Here is a 26,603-nt window from a genome sequence, read left to right as displayed (position 1 = left end):
GACACTTACATCATGTGTTGCCTTCACTATAACACTTATATAAGCCTTTTAAAGCCATTTTGATAGTAGGCTAATATAGATACTTACATCATGTGTTGCCTTCATTATAACACTTATATAAGACTTTTAAAGTCATTTTGATAGTAGGCCCATCCATCCATCCATTTTCTACCGCTTGTCCCTTTCGGGGTCGCTAATATAGACACTTACATCACGTGTTGCCTTCATTATAACACTTATATAAGACTTTTAAAGTCATTTTGATAGTAGGCTAATATAGCGAATATAGACACTTATATCATGTGTTGCCTTCATTATATCACTTATATAAGACTTTTAAAATCATTTTGATAGTAGGCTAAAATAGCTAATATAGACACTTACATCATGTGTTGCCTTCACTATAACACTTATATAAGACTTTTAAAATAATTTTGATAGTAGGCTAAAATAGCTAATATAGACACTTACATCATGTGTTGCCTTCACTATAACACTTATATAAGACTTGTAAAGTCATTTTGATTGTAGGCTAATATAGATACTTACATCATGTGTTGCCTTCATTATAACACTTATATAAGACTTTTAAAGTCATTTTGATAGTAGGCCCATCCATCCATCCATTTTCTACCGCTTGTCCCTTTCGGGGTCGCTAATATAGACACTTACATCACGTGTTGTCTTCATTATAACACTTATATAAGACTTTTAAAGTCATTTTGATAGTAGGCTAATATAGCTAATATAGACACTTAGATCATGTGTTGCCTTCACTATAACACTTATATAAGACTTTTAAAGTCATTTTGACTGTAGGCTAATATAGACACTTACATCATGTGTTGCCTTCATTATAACAGTTATATAAGACTTTTAAAGTCATTTTGATAGTAGGCTAATATAGCTAATATAGACACTTAGATCATGTGTTGCCTTCACTATAACACTTATATAAGACTTTTAAAGTCATTTTGACTGTAGGCTAATATAGACACTTACATCATGTGTTGCCTTCATTATAACACTTATATAAGACTTTTAAATTAATTGTGATAGTAGGCTAATATAGACACTTACATCATGTGTTGCCTTCACTATAAAACTCATATAAGACTTTTAAAGCCATTTTGATAGTAGGCTAATATAGACACTTACATCATGTGTTGCCTTCACTATAAAACTCATACAAGACTTTTAAAGCCATTTTGATAGTAGGCTAATATAGACACTTACATCATGTGTTGCCTTCATTATGACACTTATATAAGACTTTTCAAGTCATTTTGATAGTAGGCTAATATAGCTAATATAGACACTTACATCATGTGTTGCCTTCACTATAACACTTATATAAGACTTGTAAAGTCATTTTGATTGTAGGCTAATATAGATACTTACATCATGTGTTGCCTTCATTATAACACTTATATAAGACTTTTAAAGTCATTTTGATAGTAGGCCCATCCATCCATCCATTTTCTACCGCTTGTCCCTTTCGGGGTCGCTAATATAGACACTTACATCACGTGTTGCCTTCATTATAACACTTATATAAGACTTTTAAAGTCATTTTGATAGTAGGCTAATATAGCTAGTATAGACACTTATATCATGTGTTGCCTTCATTATAACACTTATATAAGACTTTTAAAGTCATTTTGATAGTAGGCTAATATAGCTAAAATAAACACTTACATCATGTGTTGCCTTCATTATAACACTTATATAAGGCTTTTAAAGTCATTTTGATAGTAGGCTAATATAGACACTTACATCATGTGTTGCCTTCATTATGACACTTATATAAGACTTTTCAAGTCATTTTGATAGCAGGCTAATATAGCTAATATAGACACTTACATCATGTGTTGCCTTCACTATAACAGTTATATAAGACTTTTAAAGTCATTTTGATAGTAGGCTAATATAGCTAAAATAGACACTTACATCATGTGTTGCCTTCACTATAACACTTATATAAGACTTTTAAAGTCATTTTGATAGTAGGCTAATATAGCTAAAATAGACACTTACATCATGTGTTGCCTTCACTATAACACTTATATAAGACTTTTAAAGTCATTTTGATAGTCGGCTAATATAGCTAATATAGACACTTACATCATGGGTTGCCTTCACTATAACACTTTTTAAAGTAATTTTGATAGTAGGCTAATATAGCTAATATAGACACTTACATCATGTGTTGCCTTCATTATAACACTTATATAAGACTTTTAAAGTCATTTTGATTGTAGGCTAATATAGATACTTACATCATGTGTTGCCTTCATTATACCACTTATATAAGACTTTTAAAGTCATTTTGATAGTCGGCTAATATAGCTAATATAGACACTTACATCATATGTTGCCTTCACTATAAATCTTTTTAAAGTCCTTTTGATAGTCGGCTCATATAGCTAATATAGACACTTATATCATGTGTTGCCTTCTTTATAACACTTATATAAGACTTTTAAAGTAATTATGATAATAGGCTAATATCGCTAACATAGACACATACATCATTTGTTGCCTCCATTATAACACTTATATAAGACTTTTAAAGTATTTATGATAGTAGGCTAATATAGCTAATATAGACACTTACATCATGTGTTGCCTTCATTATATCACTTATCGAAGGCTTTTAAAGTAATTATGATAGTAGGCTAATATAGCTAATATAGACACTTACATCATGTGTTGCCTTCATTATAACACTTATATAAGACTTTTAAAGTAATTTTGATAGTAGGCTAATAAAACTAATATAGACACTTATATCATGTGTTGCCTTCATTATAACACTTATATAAGACTTTTAACGTCATTTTGATAGTAGGCTAATATAGCTAATATAGACACTTACATCATGTGTTGCCTTCACTATAACAAGTCATTTTGATAGTAGGCCCATCCATCCATTTTCTACCGCTTGTCCTTTTCGGGGTCGCTAATATAGACACTTCTATCATGTGCTGCCTTCATTATAACATTTATATAAGACTTTTAACGTCATTTGATAGTAGGCTAATATAGACACTTACATCATGTGTTGTCTTCACTATAACACTTACATAATACTTTTAAAGTCATTTTGATAGTAGGCTAATATAGCTAATATAGACACTTACATCATGTGTTGCCTTCACTATAACACTTTTTAAAGTCATTTTGATAGTAGGCTCATATAGCTAATATAGACACTTACACAATGTGTTGCCTTCATTTTAACACTTATATAAGACTTTTAAAGTAATTATGATAGTAGGCTAATATAGCTAATATAGACACTTACATCATGTGTTGCCTTCATTATATCACTTATAGAAGGCTTTTAATTTTTTGCGGCTCCAGACAGATTTTTTTTGGTTGTATTTTTGGTCCAATACGGCTTTTTCAATATTTGGGTTGCTGATACATTAAGACGATAACACATTGATGTCGACCGTGTCGATATTTGGATCGGCCCGCTTTTCTCGACTCACCATAAGAAAAAGGAAGTTTTTTAGTTATTGTTTTTTTCCAATTCCGCCATGTTGTTAGACTTACATTGTTGACATTAGAACGGCAATTCCCGTAAAACGTCAGCGTTCGTGTCCCTCCTCTATGGCCGGGTCCAATCACGGGTCGCGACACCAGCCGCCGATATCACCTCCCTACTTCCGATTGGGTTGCTATATTTAGGAAGCCACCCTCGGCTTTATAAAGAGGACGCGGGCGCACGTTACAAAGAGAATAGTTTCCAACATGGCGAGGGAGGCGCAGACGGCGGTCGACATCCGCAAAAAACGGTTGTCTTCACTATAACACTTATATAAGTCATTTTGATAGTAGGCTAAAATAGCTAATATAGACACTTACATCATGTGTTGCCTTCACTATAACACTTATATAAGACTTTTAAAGTAATTTTGATAGTAGGCCCATCCATCCATTTTCTACCGCTTGTCCTTTTCGGGGTCGCTAATATAGACACTTACATCATGTGTTGCCTTCATTATAACACTTATATACGACTTTTAAAGTGTTTTTGATAGTAGGCTAATATAGCTAATATAGACACTTACATCATGTGTTGCCTTCATTATAACACTTATATAAGACTTTTAAAGTCATTTTGATAGTCGGCTAATATAGCTAATATAGACACTTACATCATGTGTTGCCTTCATTATAACACTTACATTAGACTTTTAAAGTCATTTTGATAGTCGGCTAATATAGCTAATATAGACACTTACATCATGTGTTTCCTTTATTATAACACTTATATGAGACTTTCAAAGTCATTTTGATAGTAGGCCCATCCATCCATCCATTTTCTACTGCTTGTCCCTTTCGGGGTCGCTAATATAGCTAATATAGACACTTACATCACGTGTTGCCTTCATTATGACACTTATATAAAACTTTTGAAGTCATTTTGATAGTAGGCTAATATAGCTAATACAGACACTTATATCATGTGTTGCCTTCATTATAACACTTATATAAGACTTTTAAAGTCATTTTGATAGTAGGCTAATATAGATACTTACATAATGTGTTGCCGTCATTATAACATTCATATAAGACTTTTAACGTCATTTTGATAGTAGGCTAATATAGCTAATATAGACACTTACATCATGTGTTGCCTTCATTATATCACTTATATAAGACTTTCAAAGTCATTTTGATAGTAGGCCCATCCATCCATCCATTTTCTACCGCTTGTCCCTTTTGGGGTCGTTAATATAGCTAATATAGACACTTACATCACGTGTTGCCTTCATTATGACACTTATATAAGACTTTTTAAGTAATTTTGATAGTAGGCTAATATAGCTAATATAGACACTTACGTCATGTGTTGCCTTCATTATAATGCTTATACAAGACTTTTAAAGTAATTTTGATAGTAGGCTAATATAGATACTTACATAATGTGTTGCCTTCATTATAACATTTATATAAGACTTTTAACGTCATTTTGATAGTAGGCTAATATAGCTAATATAGATACTTACATAATGTGTTGCCTTCATTATAACATTTATATAAGACTTTTAACGTCATTTTGATAGTAGGCAAATATAACTAATATAGACACTTATATCATGTGTTGCCTTCATTATAACACTTATATAAGACTTTTAAAGTCATTTTATAGTAGGCTAATATAGATACTTACATAATGTGCTGCCTTCATTATAACATTCATATAAGACTTTTAACGTCATTTTGATAGTAGGCTAATATAGCTAATATACACACATCATGTGTTGTCTTCACTATAACACTTATATAAGACTTTCAAAGTCATTTTGATAGTAGGCCCATCCATCCATCCAATTTCTACCGCTTGTCCCTTTCGGGGTCGCTAATATAGCTAATATAGACACTTACATCACGTGTTGCCTTCATTATAACACTTATATAAGACTTTTAAAGTAATTTTGATAGTAGGCTAATATAGCTAATATCGACACGTACATCATGTGTTGCCTTCATTATAACACTTATATAAGACTTTTAAAGTCATATTGATAGTAGGCTAATATAGCTAATATAGACACTTACATCATGTGTTGTCTTCATTATAACAACATTTTGGGTTGCTGATACATTAAGATTGATATCGACCGTGTCGACATTTGGATCGGCCCGCTTTTCTCGACTCACCATAAGAAAAAGGAAGTTTTTTAGTTATTGTTTTTTTCCAATTCCGCCATGTTGTTAGACTTACATTGTTGACATTAGAACGGCAATTCCCGTAAAACGTCAGCGTTCGTGTCCCTCCTCTATGGCCCGGTCCAATCACGGGTCGCGACACCAGCCGCCGATATCACCTCCCTACTTCCGATTGGGTTGCTATATTTAGGAAGCCACCCTCGGCTTTATAAAGAGGACGCGGGCGCACGTTACAAAGAGAATAGTTTCCAACATGGCGAGGGAGGCGCAGACGGCGGTCGACATCCGCAAGAAATGGTTGTCTTCACTATAACACTTATATAAGTCATTTTGATAGTAGGCTAAAATAGCTAATATAGACACTTACATCATGTGTTGCCTTCATTATAACACTTATATAAGACTTTTAAAGTAATTTTATAGTAGGCTTATATAGATACTTACATAATGTGTTGCCTTCATTATAACATTTATATAAGACTTTTAATGTCATTTTGATAGTAGGCTAATATAGCTAATATAGACACTTACATCATGTGTTGCCTTCACTATAACACTTATATAAGACTTTTAAAGTCATTTTGATTGTAGGCCCATCCAACCATCCATTTTGTACCGCTTGTCCCTTTCGGGGTCGCTAATATAGCTAATATAGACACTTACATCATGTGTTGCCTTCATTATAACACTTATATAATACTTTTAAAGTCATTTTGATTGTAGGCTAATATAGCTAATATAGACACTTACATCACGTGTTGCCTTCATTATAACACTTATATAAGACTTTTAACGTCATTTTGATAGTAGGCTAATATAGCTAATATAGACACTTACATCATGTGTTGCCTTCATTATATCACTTATATAAGACTTTCAAAGTCATTTTGATAGTAGGCCCATCCATCCATCCATTTTCTACCGCTTGTCCCTTTCGGGGTCGCTAATATAGCTAATATAGACACTTACATCACGTGTTGCCTTCATTATGACACTTATATAAGACTTTTTAAGTAATTTTGATAGTAGGCTAATATAGCTAATATAGACACTTACATAATGTGTTGCCTTCATTATAACGCTTATACAAGACTTTTAAAGTAATTTTGATAGTAGGCTAATATAGATACTTACATAATGTGTTGCCTTCATTATAACATTTATATAAGACTTTTAACGTCATTTTGATAGTAGGCTAATATAGCTAATATACACACATCATGTGTTGTCTTCACTATAACACTTATATAAGACTTTCAAAGTCATTTTGATAGTAGGCCCATCCATCCATCCATTTTCTACCGCTTGTCCCTTTCGGGGTCGCTAATATAGCTAATATAGACACTTACATCACGTGTTGCCTTCATTATAACACTTATATAAGACTTTTAAAGTAATTTTGATAGTAGGCTAATATAGCTAATATCGACACGTACATCATGTGTTGCCTTCATTATAACACTTATATAAGACTTTTAAAGTCATATTGATAGTAGGCTAATATAGCTAATATAGACACTTACATCATGTGTTGTCTTCATTATAACAACATTTTGGGTTGCTGATACATTAAGATTGATATCGACCGTGTCGACATTTGGATCGGCCCGCTTGCCTCGACTCACCATAAGAAAAAGGAAGTTTTTTAGTTATTGTTTTTTTCCAATTCCGCCATGTTGTTAGACTTACATTGTTGACATTAGAACGGCAATTCCCGTAAAACGTCAGCGTTCGTGTCCCTCCTCTATGGCCCGGTCCAATCACGGGTCGCGACACCAGCCGCCGATATCACCTCCCTACTTCCGATTGGGTTGCTATATTTAGGAAGCCACCCTCGGCTTTATAAAGAGGACGCGGGCGCACGTTACAAAGAGAATAGTTTCCAACATGGCGAGGGAGGCGCAGACGGCGGTCGACATCCGCAAGAAACGGTTGTCTTCACTATAACACTTATATAAGTCATTTTGATAGTAGGCTAATATAGCTAATATAGACACTTACATCATGTGTTGCCTTCATTATAACACTTATATAAGACTTTTAAAGTCATTTTGATAGTAGGCCCATCCATCCATTTTCTACCGCTTGTCTTTTCGGGGTCGCTAATATAGACACTTACATCATGTGTTGCCTTCATTATAACACTTATATACGACTTTTAAAGTGTTTTTGATAGTAGGCTAATATAGCTAATATAGACACTTACATCATGTGTTGCTTTCATTATAACACTTATATAAGACTTTTAAAGTCATTTTGATAGTCGGCTAATATAGCTAATATAGACACTTACATCATGTGTTGCCTTCATTATAACACTTATATAAGACTTTTAAAGTCATTTTGATAGTCAGCTAATATAGACACATCATGTGTTTCCTTTATTATAACACTTATATGAGACTTTCAAAGTCATTTTGATAGTAGGCCCATCCATCCATCCATTTTCTACTGCTTGTCCCTTTCGGGTTTGCTAATATAGCTAATATAGACACTTACATCACGTGTTGCCTTCATTATGACACTTATATAAAACTTTTGAAGTCATTTTGATAGTAGGCTAATATAGCTAATACAGACACTTACATCACGTGTTGCCTTCATTATGACACTTATATAAAACTTTTGAAGTCATTTTGATAGTAGGCTAATATAGCTAATATAGACACTTACGTCATGTGTTGCCTTCATTATAACGCTTATACAAGACTTTTAAAGTAATTTTGATAGTAGGCTAATATAGATACTTACATAATGTGTTGCCTTCATTATAACATTTATATAAGACTTTTAACGTCATTTTGATAGTAGGCTAATATAACGAATATAGACACTTATATCATGTGTTGCCTTCATTATAACACTTATATAAGACTTTTAAAGTCATTTTATAGTAGGCTAATATAGATACTTACATAATGTGCTGCCTTCATTATAACATTCATATAAGACTTTTAACGTCATTTTGATAGTAGGCTAATATAGCTAATATACACACATCATGTGTTGTCTTCACTATAACACTTATATAAGACTTTCAAAGTCATTTTGATAGTAGGCCCATCCATCCATCCATTTTCTACTGCTTGTCCCTTTCGGGGTCGCTAATATAGCTAATATAGACACTTACATCACGTGTTGCCTTCATTATGACACTTATATAAAACTTTTGAAGTCATTTTGATAGTAGGCTAATATAGCTAATACAGACACTTATATCATGTGTTGCCTTCATTATAACACTTATATGATGTGTTGCCTTCATTATAACACTTATATAAGACTTTTAAAGTCATTTTGATAGTAGGCTAATATAAATACTTACATAATGTGTTGCCTTCATTATAACATTTATATAAGACTTTTAACGTCATTTTGATAGTAGGCTAATATAGCTAATATAGACACTTACATCATGTGTTGTCTTCACTATAACACTTATATAAGACTTTTAAAGTCATTTTGATAGTAGGCTAATATAACTAATATAGACACTTATATCATGTGTTGCCTTCATTATATCACGTTTAATTTTTTGCGGCTCCTGACAGATTTTGTTGTTGTTGTATTTTTGGTCCAATACGGCTCTTTCATCATTTTGGGTTGCTGATACATTAAGACGATAATACATTGATATTGACCGTGTCGATATTTGGATCGGCCCGCTTTTCTCGACTCACCATAAGAAAAAGGAAGTTTTTTTAGTTTTTTTTTTCAATTCCGCCATGTTGTTAGACTTACATTGTTGACATTAGAACGGCAATTCCCGTAAAACGTCAGCGTTCGTGTCCCTCCTCTATGGCCCGGTCCAATCACGGGTCGCGACACCAGCCGCCGATATCACCTCCCTACTTCCGATTGGGTTGCTATATTTAGGAAGCCACCCTCGGCTTTATAAAGAGGACGCGGGCGCACGTTACAAAGAGAATAGTTTCCAACATGGCGAGGGAGGCGCAGACGGCGGTCGACATCCGCAAGAAATGGTTGTCTTCACTATAACACTTATATAAGTCATTTTGATAGTAGGCTAAAATAGCTAATATAGACACTTACATCATGTGTTGCCTTCATTATAACACTTATATAAGACTTTTAAAGTAATTTTATAGTAGGCTTATATAGATACTTACATAATGTGTTGCCTTCATTATAACATTTATATAAGACTTTTAATGTCATTTTGATAGTAGGCTAATATAGCTAATATAGACACTTACATCATGTGTTGCCTTCACTATAACACTTATATAAGACTTTTAAAGTCATTTTGATTGTAGGCCCATCCAACCATCCATTTTGTACCGCTTGTCCCTTTCGGGGTCGCTAATATAGCTAATATAGACACTTACATCATGTGTTGCCTTCATTATAACACTTATATAATACTTTTAAAGTCATTTTGATTGTAGGCTAATACAGCTAATATAGACACTTACATCACGTGTTGCCTTCATTATAACACTTATATAAGACTTTTAACGTCATTTTGATAGTAGGCTAATATAGCTAATATAGACACTTACATCATGTGTTGCCTTCATTATATCACTTATATAAGACTTTCAAAGTCATTTTGATAGTAGGCCCATCCATCCATCCATTTTCTACCGCTTGTCCCTTTCGGGGTCGCTAATATAGCTAATATAGACACTTACATCACGTGTTGCCTTCATTATGACACTTATATAAGACTTTTTAAGTAATTTTGATAGTAGGCTAATATAGCTAATATAGACACTTACATAATGTGTTGCCTTCATTATAACGCTTATACAAGACTTTTAAAGTAATTTTGATAGTAGGCTAATATAGATACTTACATAATGTGTTGCCTTCATTATAACATTTATATAAGACTTTTAACGTCATTTTGATAGTAGGCTAATATAGCTAATATACACACATCATGTGTTGTCTTCACTATAACACTTATATAAGACTTTCAAAGTCATTTTGATAGTAGGCCCATCCATCCATCCATTTTCTACCGCTTGTCCCTTTCGGGGTCGCTAATATAGCTAATATAGACACTTACATCACGTGTTGCCTTCATTATAACACTTATATAAGACTTTTAAAGTAATTTTGATAGTAGGCTAATATAGCTAATATCGACACGTACATCATGTGTTGCCTTCATTATAACACTTATATAAGACTTTTAAAGTCATATTGATAGTAGGCTAATATAGCTAATATAGACACTTACATCATGTGTTGTCTTCATTATAACAACATTTTGGGTTGCTGATACATTAAGATTGATATCGACCGTGTCGACATTTGGATCGGCCCGCTTGCCTCGACTCACCATAAGAAAAAGGAAGTTTTTTAGTTATTGTTTTTTTCCAATTCCGACATGTTGTTAGACTTACATTGTTGACATTAGAACGGCAATTCCCGTAAAACGTCAGCGTTCGTGTCCCTCCTCTATGGCCCGGTCCAATCACGGGTCGCGACACCAGCCGCCGATATCACCTCCCTACTTCCGATTGGGTTGCTATATTTAGGAAGCCACCCTCGGCTTTATAAAGAGGACGCGGGCGCACGTTACAAAGAGTATAGCTTCCAACATGGCGAGGGAGGCGCAGACGGCGGTCGACATCCGCAAGAAACGGTTGTCTTCACTATAACACTTATATAAGTCATTTTGATAGTAGGCTAATATAGCTAATATAGACACTTACATCATGTGTTGCCTTCACTATAACACTTATATAATACTTTTAAAGTCATTTTGATAGTAGGCCCATCCATCCATTTTCTACCGCTTGTCCTTTTCGGGGTCGCTAATATAGACACTTACATCATGTGTTGCCTTCATTATAACACTTATATACGACTTTTAAAGTGTTTTTGATAGTAGGCTAATATAGCTAATATAGACACTTACATCATGTGTTGCCTTCATTATAACACTTATATAAGACTTTTAAAGTCATTTTGATAGTCGGCTAATATAGCTAATATAGACACTTACATCATGTGTTGCCTTCATTATAACACTTATATAAGACTTTTAAAGTCATTTTGATAGTCGGCTAATATAGACACATCATGTGTTTCCTTCATTATAACACTTATATAAGACTTTTAAAGTCATTTTGATTGTAGGCCCATCCAACCATCCATTTTGTACCGCTTGTCCCTTTCGGGGTCGCTAATATAGCTAATATAGACACTTACATCATGTGTTGCCTTCATTATAACACTTATATAAGACTTTTAAAGTCATTTTGATTGTAGGCTAATATAGCTAATATAGACACTTACATCACGTGTTGCCTTCATTATAACACTTATATAAGACTTTTGAAGTCATTTTGATAGTCGGCTAATATAGCTAATATAGACACTTACATCATGTGTTGTCTTCACTATAACACTTATATAAGACTTTTAAAGTCATTTTGATAATAGGCTAATATAGCTAATATAGACACTTACATCACGTGTTGCCTTCATTATAACACTTATATAAGACTTTTGAAGTCATTTTGATAGTAGGCTAATATAGCTAATATAGACACTTACATCATGTGTTGCCTTCATTATATCACTTATATAAGACTTTCAAAGTCATTTTGATAGTAGGCCCATCCATCCATCCATTTTCTACCGCTTGTCCCTTTTGGGGTCGCTAATATAGCTAATATAGACACTTACATCACGTGTTGCCTTCATTATGACACTTATATAAGACTTTTTAAGTAATTTTGATAGTAGGCTAATATAGCTAATATAGACACTTACGTCATGTGTTGCCTTCATTATAACGCTTATACAAGACTTTTAAAGTAATTTTGATAGTAGGCTAATATAGATACTTACATAATGTGTTGCCTTCATTATAACATTTATATAAGACTTTTAACGTCATTTTGATAGTAGGCTAATATAACTAATATAGACACTTATATCATGTGTTGCCTTCATTATAACACTTATATAAGACTTTTAAAGTCATTTGATAGTAGGCTAATATAGATAATATAGACACTTACATCATGTGTTGTCTTCATTATCACAACATTTTGGGTTGCTGATACATTAAGATTGATATCGACCGTGTCGACATTTGGATCGGCCCGCTTTTCTCGACTCACCATAAGAAAAAGGAAGTTTTTTAGTTATTGTTTTTTTTCCAATTCCGCCATGTTGTTAGACTTACATTGTTGACATTAGAACGGCAATTCCCGTAAAACGTCAGCGTTCGTGTCCCTCCTCTATGGCCCGGTCCAATCACGGGTCGCGACACCAGCCGCCGATATCGCCTCCCTACTTCCGATTGGGTTGCTATATTTAGGAAGCCACCCTCGGCTTTATAAAGAGGACGCGGGCGCACGTTACAAAGAGAATAGTTTCCAACATGGCGAGGGAGGCGCAGACGGCGGTCGACATCCGCAAGAAGCTGGTGGTGGTGGGCGACGGGGCGTGCGGGAAGACATGTCTCCTGATCCTCTTCAGCAAGGACGAGTTCCCGGAAGTGTACGTGCCGACCGTGTTCGAGACCTACGTGGCGGACATCGAGGTGGACGACACCAAAGTCCAGCTGGCCTTGTGGGACACCGCCGGGCAGGAGGACTACGACCGCCTGCGTCCTCTCTCCTACCCGGACACGGACGTCATTCTCATGTGCTTCTCCGTGGACAGCCCGGACTCGCTGGAGAACATCCCGGAGAAGTGGGTGCCGGAAGTGAAGCACTTCTGCCCCAACGTGCCGGTCATCCTGGTGGGCAACAAGAAGGACCTGCGCCACGACGACCACGTCAAGCAGGACCTGGCCCGCCAGAAGCTGGTGCCGGTGCGGCCCGAGGACGGCCGCGCCATGGCGACGCGGATCGGGGCGTACGAGTACGTGGAGTGCTCGGCCAAGACCAAGGAAGGCATCTGGGAGGTGTTCGAAACCGCCACACGGGCGGCCTTACAGAAACAATCCTCCAAAACCTCCGGTTGTCTACAATGCTGCGTTTTGATGTGACTTTACACCGAGGACGAGGCCTACTTTTGGGCAGGTTTGGATCAAGCCGGCTCCCAAAGACACTCGTGATTTTTAAATGACTAAAAGAAAGAAAGAAAAAAAAAGCACTTCTTCTTTTTTGCCTTCTACAAAGACTGCATATCTGCCATTTTTAAAGCAGTAACTTTTGCACTATGTCTTTTTAAGTTAAATCCGTGTAGAGAGCGGTGTTTTTTGTTTTTCACCCAGGGCCACCTCAGAAAACACTCAAGTGCCAGTGTAATGTCCAACATGAATGTGCGGTAGCGTGGTAGGCCTAAGTATTCATAGAAAACAAGGCCGAGGGTTTGACATATTTTTGTCCACTGTAACATTACACAAACATCGGGGGAAAGTGGGGTGAGAGGTAATACCATTTATCTTGACTGCAGTAGCGTAGTAGGCCTAAGTATTCATAGAAAACAAGGCCGAGGGTTTGACAATATTTTTGTCCACTGTAACATTACACAAACATCGGGGGAAAGGGGCGTGAGAGGTAATACCATTTATCTTGACTGCAGTAGCGTAGTAGGCCTAAGTATTCATAGAAAACAAGGCAGAGGGTTTATTTGACTATATTTTTGTCCACTGTAACATGAATGTGCGGTAGCGTAGTAGGCCTAAGCATTCATTGAAAACAAGGCCGAGGGTTTATTTGACAATATTTTTGTCCACTGTAACATTACACAAACATCGGGGGAAAAGGGGGGGTGAGAGGTAATACCATTTTTCTTGACTGCAGTCGCATAGTAGGCCTAAGTATTCATAGAAAACAAGGCCGAGGGTTTGACAATATTTTTGTCCACTGTAACATTACACAAACATCAGGGGGTGAGAGGTAATACCATTTATCTTGACTGCAGTAGCGTAGTAGGCCTAAGTATTCATAGAAAACAAGGCAGAGGGTTTATTTGACTATATTTTTGTCCACTGTAACATGAATGTGCGGTAGCATAGTAGGCCTAAGCATTCATTGAAAACAAGGCCGAGGGTTTATTTGACAATATTTTTGTCCACTGTAACATTACACAAACATCGGGGGAAAAGGGGGGGTGAGAGGTAATACCATTTTTCTTGACTGCAGTCGCATAGTAGGCCTAAGTATTAATAGAAAACAAGGCTGAGGGTTTATTTGACTATATTTTTGTCCACTGTAACATTACAAACAATGGACAAACATCAGGGGGTGAGAGGTAATAGCATTTATCTTGACTGCAGTAGCGTGGTAGGCCTAAGTATTCATAGAAAACAAGGCAAATGGTTTAATTGACAATATTTTTGTCCATTGTAACATTACAAACAATGCACAAACATCGGGGGGTGAGAGGTAATACCATTTATCTTGACTGCAGTCGCATAGTAGGCCTAAGTATTCATAGAAAACAAGGCAAATGGTTTAATTGACTATTTTTGTCCATTGTAACATTACAAACAATTCACAAACATCGGGGGGTGAGAGGTAATACCATTTATCTTGACTGCAGTCGCATAGTAGGCCTAAGTATTCATAGAAAACAAGGCAAATGGTTTAATTGACAATATTTTTGTCCATTGTAACATTACAAACAATGCACAAACATCGGGGGGTGAGAGGTAATACCATTTATCTTGACTGCAGTCGCGTAGTAGTAATGTCCAACATGAATGTGCGGTAGCGTAGTAGGTCTAAGTATTCATTGAAAACAAGGCAGAGGGTTTATTCGACAATATTTTTGTCCACTGTAACATTACACAAACATCGGTGGAAAAGGGGGGGGTAAGAGGTAATACCATTTATCTTGACTGCAGTCGCGTAGTAGGCCTAAGTATTCATAGAAAACAAGGCAGAGGGTTTATTCGACAATATTTTTGTCCACTGTAACATTACAAACAATGCACCAACATCGGGGGGTGAGAGGTAATACCATTTATCTTGACTGCAGTAGAGTAGTAGTAATGTCCAACATGAATGTGCGGGTAGTGTGGTAAGCCTAAGTATTCATTGAAAACAAGGCCGAGGTTTTATTTGACAATGTTTGTCCACTGTAACATTACACACAATGCACAAACATCAGGAGATGAGAGGTAATACCATTTATCTTGGCTGCAGTAGCATAGTAGGCCTAAGTATTCATAGAAAACAAGGCCGAGGGTTTATTTGACAAGTATAACATTACACACAATGCACAAACATATTTATCTTGACACATACAAAAATGTACTTCAGGGGGAGTTGGAACAACTTGTGTCTCGTGAGGAGCCCCTTTTATTGCTGTGCCTGCAGGGGGCGCTGTGAGGTGCATGAGAGGCAACAGCATCTGTATGTAAATAACTATGTTGACACATGCAGATGAAAAAAATAAACATGAACTTTAAAGTGGGGCGTGGCAGAAAATAATTGAGAAGTAAATTGACTTTAAAGTTTGTTCTAAGTTTCTCCTTTTAATTATTGAAACCAGTCCAACTTGTTGCACCAAGTTTAAGTGCACTCGTTTTTGTCATTGCAATTTAGCTTCCAATACTTGTGGGTTGAACAGTTTTTCGGCAAAAATGATAGTCATTTTTTAAAAGGATTTATTTCATACATTTTTCATGTGTTTGCCACCCAGTGAAACTGACTGTGGTCTCTTGTTTATCGCTGTTAATTGGTTCCGGACATGACCGCGGGAAAATACATTTCCGGGAAGTAGGAATAATAAAACGAATGTTTACATTAAGAGCATTAAAAAACTGTTCACATCCTTCTAAATACATTTTTCAACATAATTAACACCGTTATGTCCCCTTTACACTATTCCAGGGGGTCCCCAAACTAGCGTGTGTGCGTCCAAAATCCGGCCCGCGGGAAGTCCCAAATTAAAAAAATGTGTGTTATTTATTTTTTATTATTTAAAAAAAAATCTGTCCTTTCTAATTGATAATGTGACATCGTGCTCGGAATATATATATATATATATATATATATATATATATATATATATATATATATATATATATATATATATGTGTGTGTGTGTGTGTATGTGTATATATATGTATATATATATATATATATATGTGTATATGTATATATATATATATGTGTATATGTATATATATATATATATATGTGTATATGTATATATATATATATGTGTATATGTATATATATGTGTATATGTGTATATATATATATATGTGTATATATATATATATATGTGTATGTGTGTGTATATGTATATGTATATGTATATGTGTGTGTACAGTGTATGCATATATACTGTATATATATATATATATATATATATATATATATATATATATATATATATATATATATATATATATATATATATATATATATATATATATATATATATAGCGCTTTGAGTACCTTGAAGGTAGAAAAGCGCCATACAAGTACATCTGTTTTGGCCATTGAATGAATAAAATGCCATTTACAAATGTGTATGTATAGAATTGTTTATAACCCCATGAGCTGGGGTTAAATTATACCACAAAAATGTCATTTTGCTGTCTAGTGCCGATTTTGAATGACATCCAGGTTTATATTTTTCATGTTGTTCAGGTACATCATTGCCACTGGTAACCTGTAATGTGTTTTGTAAGAAATATAACACTTTTTTTTTTCTCTCTAGAAAAATCCAGTCTTGTATTTCGGTCAATTTGGTATTAAAAAAGAGCAATATTTGTGCCCTGTCACTCAATAACCATTAATGATGGCTATCATAACCTTGTCAACCTTAAAAAAGCACATACAATGTTACCGAGAGACGAGAGTTGGTCAACAATATGAACTTACTCATTAAAGTGAGACATCATGTACAACTGCCATGGTGTCAGCACAATGACTGTGAATGTATTGCCTTATTTTGGGGGGGGGGGGGAAATAAATAAAAACATGTGTATTACGTGTATGGAATGAGTAAGTGTGCCTGAGGCTGCTTCTGTCTTTAAACGGAACGTCGTTACAGGAAATGTGACTGTGTTAGGGAGTTTTCTGAAGGGAGAGAACAAAGTTGAAATGCTAACTTTGCAAATGTGCTAACGATGGCGTGCTAACAGTTAGCATGTCTCACATGTCAATTAAAACTGCTGTAGAATGTGTGGCTTGGGAAATGGAGAAAATAAGTGTAAAATTAGGCGAAAAAATTAGCATGCTTAAGCTAGCTAGCTAGCATGCTAAAAGTTAAACGAGTGTCACATACCAAGTTATATGACTCTTGGGTAAACGTTTGCAAAACTAGCTCAAAAATGTAGCATGCTAATGTTAGCATGCTAACATTAGCATGATAGTAGTTAGCTCGTGTCACATACCAAGTTATATGACTCTAAGGTGTATGGCTGGAGAATTAGAGAACAGAAAGTACATTTTGCAAAATAAAGTTAGCACTTTAACGTTAGCATTATAACAGTTTACAAGTGTCACATACCAAGCTATATGACTCTAGGGTAAGTGGTTGCAAAACTAGCTCAAAGAGTTAGCATGCTAATGTTAGCATGCTTATGTTAGCGTGCTAGCAAGCTAACGTGAGCATGATAATAGTTAGCTTGTTTCACATACCAAGTTATGACTCTAAGGTGTATGGCTGGTGAATTAGAGAAAAAAGTGAATTTAGCAACAAAAAAAAAGTTAGCACTTTAATGTTAGCATGCTACAGTTTGCATGCTAACAGTTTACAAGTGTCATGTACGAGGTTATATGACTCTGGGGTAAACGGTTGCAAAACTAGCTCAGAAAGTTAGCATGCTAGCAAGCTAACGGTAGCATGCTATCAATTAGCATGTGTCAAGTTATAGGACTCTAAGGTGTATGGCTGGGGAATTAGAGAAAAAAGGGTAAATTTAGCACAAAAAAGTTAGCATTTTAACGTTAGCATGCTAACAGTTTACAAGTGTCACGTACTAAGTTATATGACTCTGGGGTAAACGGTTGCAAAACTAGCTCAAAAAGTTAGCATTCTAGCAAGCTAAAGGTAGCATGCTATCAATTAGCATGTGTCAAGTTATAGGACTCTAAGGTGTATGGCTGGGGAATTAGAGAAAAAAGGGTAAATTTAGCAAAGAAAAGTTAGCATTTTAATGTTAGCATGCCAACGTTGGCATGCTAACAGTTTACAAGTGTCACGTACCAAGTTATAAGACTCTAAGGTGTATTGCTGGGGAATTAGAGAAAAATTTAGCAAAAAAAAAAAAGTTAGCACTTTAACTGTTAGCATGCTAACATTAGCATGCTAACAGTTAACAAGTGTGACAAAGAATGTGACTTTATATTGAAGTCACATTCCTGCCTGTCATTCGTTGCTGGGCTTTTTTTGCTGACTTCCAGGACAGGAATGCATTGTGCTGATTATTCCCACACTGGCTCCCCTCTTGTGTCTCTAATTGTCAGTCTACTTGAATTGATAGGTATGGCTCAGATGGTCAACTTTTCTACAAATATGACCAGACCCCGAAAGGGACAAGCGGTAGAAAATGGATGGATGTAAGCCCAGTATGAGTCAAACTAATCTTTGATAGTTCACTGATGTTACATAATCTGTTTTAATGGCAGTTTGTTTTTTGTAAGCAAACATGCTTTTTTCGGAAAAAATTATTTAAAAAAAAAAATGCGGTTGCACTTGTACCGCATGAGAAACTTTATAAAGTTATAAAAAAAAAATTAAAAAAATTATAATAGTATTTAAAAAAATTTTTTTTTAGACATGTTTAGACACACAAGATAGTTTCTCATGCGCACGAGATACATGTCTAAAAAAATGTTTTTAATAAAAAATAAACATTTTGTTTTTATTAATTTGTTTTTTTTAGAAGTTTCTTGTGCGCACGAGATACATGTCTAAAAAAAAAATTAAAAAAAAAATTATACATTTTTTTCATATATTTTTTTATAACTTTATAAAAAGTTTCTTGTGCGCACGAGATACATGTCTAAAAAAAAAAAAAAAAATTATACATTTTTAAAATATTTTTTTCTCGTGCGCACGAGATACATGTCTAAAAATGTTTTTAATAAAAAATAAACATTTTATTTTATTAATTTGTTTTTTTAGAAGTTTCTCGTGCGCACGAGAAACTATCTCGTGCGCACGAGAAACTTTCTCGTGTGCACGAGATACATGTCTAAAAAAAAAAAAAAAAAAATTATACATTTTTTAAATATATATTTTTATAACTTTATAAAAAGTTTCTTGTGCGCACGAGATACATGTCTAAAAAAAATAAAAATATTATAAAAATAAAAATTTCCCCCATGTCCCTTTAGGGGCTCCGTACACTTGCTACCAACATTGCAGTGTCACTTTTGGGGGTTTAATTACCGTACTCACTTCCTTGGACATAATTACATACACTATATTGAAGCTGTCATCCACTTCCTGCTGTTTAAGCCGATGTTGAGTGAATCATATTTATTTGAGAAACACTACAATGCGGTATTATGATTGCGTAATATTAATATTCTGCACTCTCTTCCTGTTTGATACAGTTGACCACTCGCAACATGGGGTTTCAAATATTGCAGTTTCACTACATCAGATAAAATAAATAAATAAATAAATAAAATTTTTCTACATGTTTTTGGTCTGAATCTGGAGTGTGCAAACTTTTTTCCACCAAAGGCTGCACACTGAGCAAATGTATTTCGATGCTTTTGTAAACAACCACAAAAAATGGCATTATTGGCTTTGTTTTAACAAAAAAATCTTGTAGTACATTAAACATATATTTATTATTGCAATTCTGTCCTTAAATAAAATAGTGAACATGCAAGACAACTTGTCTTTTAGTAGTAAGTAAACAAACAAAGGCTCCTTATTAGTCTGTTGACATATGCAGTAACATATTGTGTCATTTATACACCTATTATTTTGTCAACATTATTAAGGACAAGTGGTAGAAAATGAATTATTAATCTACTTGTTCATTTACTGTTAAAATCTGCTTATTTTGTCTTTCAACATGTTTTATCTACACTTTGTCAAGACTTGGACTATGGGTTGTTTGTTTTCCCGAGATGCAAGTAAAGTTGGAGCGGGCAAGGCATGAAGGTAAGGACATCTTTTATTTTAACACTAACTACAAAATACAAACAAAAGGCGCGCACAAAGGCGGAGAACAAACTTGACTAATGAAACCAAAACTAGCACTTAGGCAAAAAACTATGAACAATCAACAAAACTTACTTGGAACGCAGGGAACTATGGCATTGGTATCAAAGGTAGCATGGAGGTGAGCAGAGGTGATGTCGCCAGGCTGACTTCCTGGCAACAATGGGCTTAAATAATATAGACATGATTGACAACAGGTGCGCGAGTGCAAAACGTGAAACAGGTGAAACTAATGGTCGCTATGGTGACAAAACAAACAAGAGTGCACAAAGAGTCCAAAAACAAAACCGAACATAACTCAAACAAAACATGATCACACAGACATGACACACTTCTGTTAAAATGTAATCATCACTTATTCTTGTTTGGATACTTTACATTAGTTTTGGATGATACCACGAATTTGGGTATCAATCCGATACCAAGTAGTTACAGGATCATACATTGGTCATGTTCAAAGTCCTCATGTGTCCAGGGATATATTTCCTGAGTTTATAAACATAATATACATTTGAAAAAAAGGAAAAAAGATTTTATGATGCTAAAAAATATTCATGTAATCATAGTATCGACCAAATACCCTCCTGTACTTGGTATCATTACAGTGGATGTCAGGTGTAGATCCACCCTTGGCGTTTGTTTACAGTGAGCTACGGTGTGTAGTGAAGTATTCTAATGTGACCAACAGTGGAAAAAACTAACAAAACCATCCATCCATCCATCCATCTTCTTCCGCTTATCCGAGGTCGGGTCGCGGGGGCAGCAGCTTAAGCAGGGAAACCCAGACTTCCCTCTCCCCAGCCACTTCGTCCAGCTCTTCTCGGGGGATCCCGAGGCGTTCCCAGGCCAGCCGGGAGACATAGTCTTCCCAACTAACAAAACCATAGATTCCAAACCCCGTTTCCATATGAGTTGGGAAATTGTGTTAGATGTAAATATAAACGGAATACAATGATTTGCAAATCATTTTCCCAGCCATATTCAGTTGAATATGCTACAAAGACAACATATTTGATGTTCAAACTGATAAACTTTTTTTTTTTTGCACATAATCATTAACTTTAGATTTTGATGCCAGAAGTTGGGAAAGGTGGCAATAAATACTGATAAAGTTGAGGAATGCTCATCAAACACTTATTTGGAACATCCCACAGGTGTGCAGGCTAACTGGGAACAGGTGGGTGCCATGATTGGGTATAAAAACAGCTTCCCAAAAAATGCTCAGTCTTTCACAAGAAAGGATGGGGCGAGGTACACCCCTTTGTCCACAACTGTGTGAGCAAATAGTCAAACAGTTTAAGAACAACCTTTCTCAAAGTGCAATTGCAAGAAATTTAGGGATTTCAACATCTACGGTCCGTAATATCATCAAAAGGTTCAGAGAATCTGGAGAATTCACTCCACGTAAGCGGCATGGCCGGAAACCAACATTGAATGACCGTGACCTTCGATCCCTCAGACGGCACTGTATCAAAAACCGACATCAATCTCTAAAGGATATCACCACATGGGCTCAGGAACACTTCAGAAACCCACTGTCAGTAACTACAGTTGGTTGCTACATCTGTAAGTGCAAGTTAAAGCTCTACTATGCAAAGCGAAAGCCATTTATCAACAACACCCAGAAACGGCGCCGGCTTCTCTGGGCCTGAGATCATCTAAGATGGACTGATGCAAAGTGGAAAAGTGTTCTGTGGTCTGACAAGTCCACATTTCAAATTGTTTTTGGAAATATTCGACATTGTGTCATCCGGACCAAAGGGGAAGCAAATCATCCAGACTGTTATCCACGCAAAGTTGAAAAGCCAGCATCTGTGATGGTATGGGGGTGTATTAGTGCCCAAGGCATGGGTAACTTACACATCTGGGAAGGCATCATTAATGCTGAAAGGTACATACAGGTTTTGGAGCAACATATGTTGCCATCCAAGCAACGTTACCATGGACGCCCCTGCTTTTTTCAGCAAGACAATGCCAAGCCACATTCAGCACGTGTTACAACAGCGTGGCTTCGTAAAAAAAAGAGTGCGGGTAGTTTCCTGGCCCGCCTGCAGTCCAGACCTGTCTCCCATCGAAAATGTGTGGCGCATTATGAAGCGTAAAATACGACAGCAGAGACCCCCGGACTGTTGAACGACTGAAGCTCTACATAAAACAAGAATGGGAAAGAATTCCACTTTCAAAGCTTCAACAATTAGTTTCTTCAGTTCCCAAACGTTTACGGAGTGTTGTTAAAAGGAAAGGCCATGTAACACAGTGGTGAACATGCCCTTTCCCAACTACTTTAGCACGTGTTGCAGCCATGAAATTCTAAGTTAATTATTATTTGCAAAAAAAAGATAAAGTTCATGAGTTTGAACATCAAATATCTTGTCTTTGTAGTGCATTCAATTGAATATGGGTTGAAAATTATTTGCAAATCATTGTATTCCGTTTATATTTACATCTAACACAATTTCCCAACTCATATGGAAACGGGGTTTGTACATTCAATGATATTTTTTAGTGCTCATAGTTCTGCTGTTTTCAAAGATGTTTATCTTTGGGCTTTTCCATTGCTTAGCGATACGAGAGCATGTGTCACTGGCGTGGCTATATTTAGACCTGAGAAAACAACCCACTGATGTTTGAATAGCAGGGCTTTGTTTGAAACTTCCCCATTTATTGTGCTTTTTCCATGTCACACACGGCAAGGACAAAGCCAACTAAATGGTGACACTGCATCAAAGACGATTTTTACACACGCTACAACAGGTACCACCAAGGCCGGCTGGTGCATCCGATCAGTACTTTATTAGCACAGTTCGAGGCTGACTATTGCAATACTCTTGAGAATGTTGCTTTAGAATCTACATAAGTTGGTGTGTATGACCACCAATAATTGTCACCGCTATCACGTAAAAGTACAAAACCCGAAACCAGTGAAGTTGGCACGTTGTGTAAATGGTAAATAAAAACAGAATACAATGATTTGCAAATCCTTTTCAACTTATATTCAATTGAATAGACTGCAAAGAAAAGATACTTAACGTTCAAACTGGGAAACTTTGTTATTTTTTGCAAATATTAGCTCATTTGGAATTTGATGCCTGCAACATGTTTCAAAAAAGCTGGCACAAGTGGCAAAAAAGACTGAGAAAGTTGAGGAATGCTCATCAAACACTTATTTGGAACATCCCACAGGTGAACAGGCTAATTGGGAACAGGTGGGTGCCATGATTGGGTATAAAAGCAGCTTCCATGAAATGCTCAGTCATTCACAAACAAGGATGGGGCGAGGGTCACCACTTTGTCAACAAATGCGTGAGAAAATTGTCAAACAGTTCAAGAACAACATTTCTCAACCAGCTATTGCAAGGAATTTAGGGATTTCACCTTCTACGGTACGTAATATCATCAAAAGTTTCAGAGAATCTGGAGAAATCACTGCACGTAAGCGATGATATTACGGACCTTAGATCCCTCAGTATGGTGAAGCTGTACTGCATCAAAAAGTGACATCGGTGTGTAAAGGATATCACCACATGGGCTCAGGAACACTTCAGAAAACCACTGCCAGTAACTACAGTTTGTCACCACATCTGTAAATGCAAGTTAAAACTCTACTATGCAAAGCGAAAGGCATTTATCAACAACACCCAGAAACGCCGCCGGCTTTGCTGGGCCTGAGCTCATCTAAGATGGACTGATACAAAGTGGAAAAGTGTTCTGTGGTCTGACGAGTCCACATTTAAAAAATTTTTTGGAAACTGTGGATATCGTGTCCTCTGGAACAAAGAGGAAAAGAACCATCCGGATTGTTCTAGGCGCAAAGTGGAAAAGCCAGCATCTGTGATGGTATGGGGGTGTATTAGTGCCCAAGGTATGGGTAACTTACACATCTGTGAAGGCGCCATTAATGCTGAAAGGTACATACAGGTTTTGGAGCAACATCCAAGCATGGTCGCCCCTGCTTATTTCAGGAAAACAATGCCAAGTCACGTGTTACAACAGTGTGGCTTCATAGTAAAAGAGTGCGGGTACTAGACTGGCCTGCCTGTAGTCCAGACCTGTCTCCCATTGAAAATGTGTGGCGCATTATGAAGCCTAAAATACCACAACGGAGACCCCCGGACTGTTGAACAACTTAAGCTGTACATCAAGCAAGAATGGGAAATAATTCCACCTGAAAAGCTTCAAAAATGTGTCTCCTCAGTTCCTAAACGTTTACTGAGTGTTGTTAAAAGGAAAGGCCATGTAACACAGTGGTAAAAATGCCCCTGTGCCAACTTTTATGCAATGTGTTGCTGCCATTAAATTGTAAGTCAATGATTAGTTGCAAAACAATATTAAGTTTCTCAGTTCGAACATTAACTATCTTTTCTTTGCAGTCTATTCAATTGAATATAAGTTGAAAATAATTTGCAAATCATTGTATTCTGTATTTATTTACCATTTACACAACGTGCCAACTTCACTGGTTTTGGGTTTTGTACATTTTCAAATATTGATATGGAGAAACAACAAGACACAATCGAGGTGTATGCAGTAAAAACTGACTTTAATTCATTCAGCAAGGTTTTAAATAGTACAACATACAAATGAGGCACAACGGGCAACGGTTGTAAAATTATGAACAAAATGTATATGACATAAAACAACAGAATTACATCGTAGATTAGCGATGGTCAGCCACGATATTTAGGCGAACTGGGCTGTGAAGGGAAAAGGAATATCGACCTCCATCTGTCTGTCACCAACTGTCACGAATTGTTTAACCGTTTTACTTTTTTCCTGAAGGACTTCCCCGACATCCGTAAGCAAAGAATGTGCGCTATTCAGCATCAAGTCCACTGAGGGCTTGATGTCTGCTTCAAGCTGTTCCAGGGAGACGTCAGCAAGAATGGTCTGAAGTTTGCTTGTGACAATTGTGAGGTATTCAATAATTATCCTTTGGACCTTCTCAAACTGCTTGACTACATTATCAAAGGCACGTGAGTTAATGGCGTCATCGTACATGTCGGTCACAAAGTTGGAGAACCTCGCTAGATCTCCGGATTCTAAAATTTGGAAAAACCTGTGACATTGTTCCCCAGCCAAGTCCATAAATGCAGTTGCAAACCTGACAATATCTTCATAAACTCCCGATTTTCTCAAAGTGGCCCTCACTTGGGAATGGGCTTTCCCTAGAACTTCAAGTAAGTTATATATGATGTCACCTCCACGGACAATACGATCAGTGCCTGGAATTGTAAACTTAATGGCATCAAAGGACTCAACAGTGTAATTAGAAATGTGGAACAAGAAGTTTGTGATTATCATAATTACATCCCTGGATACGGTAAGGACAAAGTTAGTACATTTCTGATAGATCTCAAGCCCTGACAGCCTATGTGTGTAACCTGGGATCAGGAACTTGGTCTCTCTCAGGAATTTAACCGCAGCATCAAGAAAGAGGTCAACCCTTTGTTGGTATTTTCTAAGCGCATACGACGTCTGATCTGTGAGAGACGTTATAACGTTGGAGACATTAACTGCTGCAATGTTGTCCACAGCTTCCTTAAACAACACTGTACCGTGGTTCTTAGCCTGTTCGAGGGAACCCCCAAGGCTTCTGGCATAACGATCGATTTTATCGTATGCAATTACAGAAGGAAGAATGGCTATTTGCGCCACTTCAGATAGCTCCTTCTTTAGTGCCAGCGTCATCTCATATGGCATCTCCATGTTCCAGGAAGTCTGAACATTCAGCTTCTCAGAGTTCACCACAGACATCTTCAGGGCCAAGATGTCAATGTCTGTTGTTGGTTCAGTCTGCAGAACAAAACATAATGATACCAAATGGATTTATT

At 36.2% G+C, this 26,603-nt stretch overlaps 1 protein-coding gene across 1 annotated transcript in view; it reads right to left on the bottom strand.

The window, feature by feature from the left end:
* The window catches only part of LOC133640360 (apolipoprotein B-100-like), a 143,318-nt gene that overhangs the window by 94,836 nt on the left and 21,879 nt on the right, over positions 1–26,603 (bottom strand). The window contains exons 26-28 of the mRNA XM_062033732.1: positions 25,463–26,565; positions 13,691–13,746; positions 12,857–13,608 (exon numbers count right to left, since the gene is read on the bottom strand). Coding sequence (XP_061889716.1) covers positions 12,857–13,608; positions 13,691–13,746; positions 25,463–26,565 — 1,911 coding nt within the window. The remainder of the gene's footprint in view (positions 1–12,856; positions 13,609–13,690; positions 13,747–25,462; positions 26,566–26,603) is intronic.

The sequence above is a fragment of the Entelurus aequoreus genome, linkage group LG23, assembly GCF_033978785.1.
Source record: "Entelurus aequoreus isolate RoL-2023_Sb linkage group LG23, RoL_Eaeq_v1.1, whole genome shotgun sequence".
Classification (NCBI taxonomy): Eukaryota; Metazoa; Chordata; class Actinopteri; order Syngnathiformes; family Syngnathidae; genus Entelurus; species Entelurus aequoreus.
This window is presented reverse-complemented; position numbering and strand designations above follow the sequence as displayed.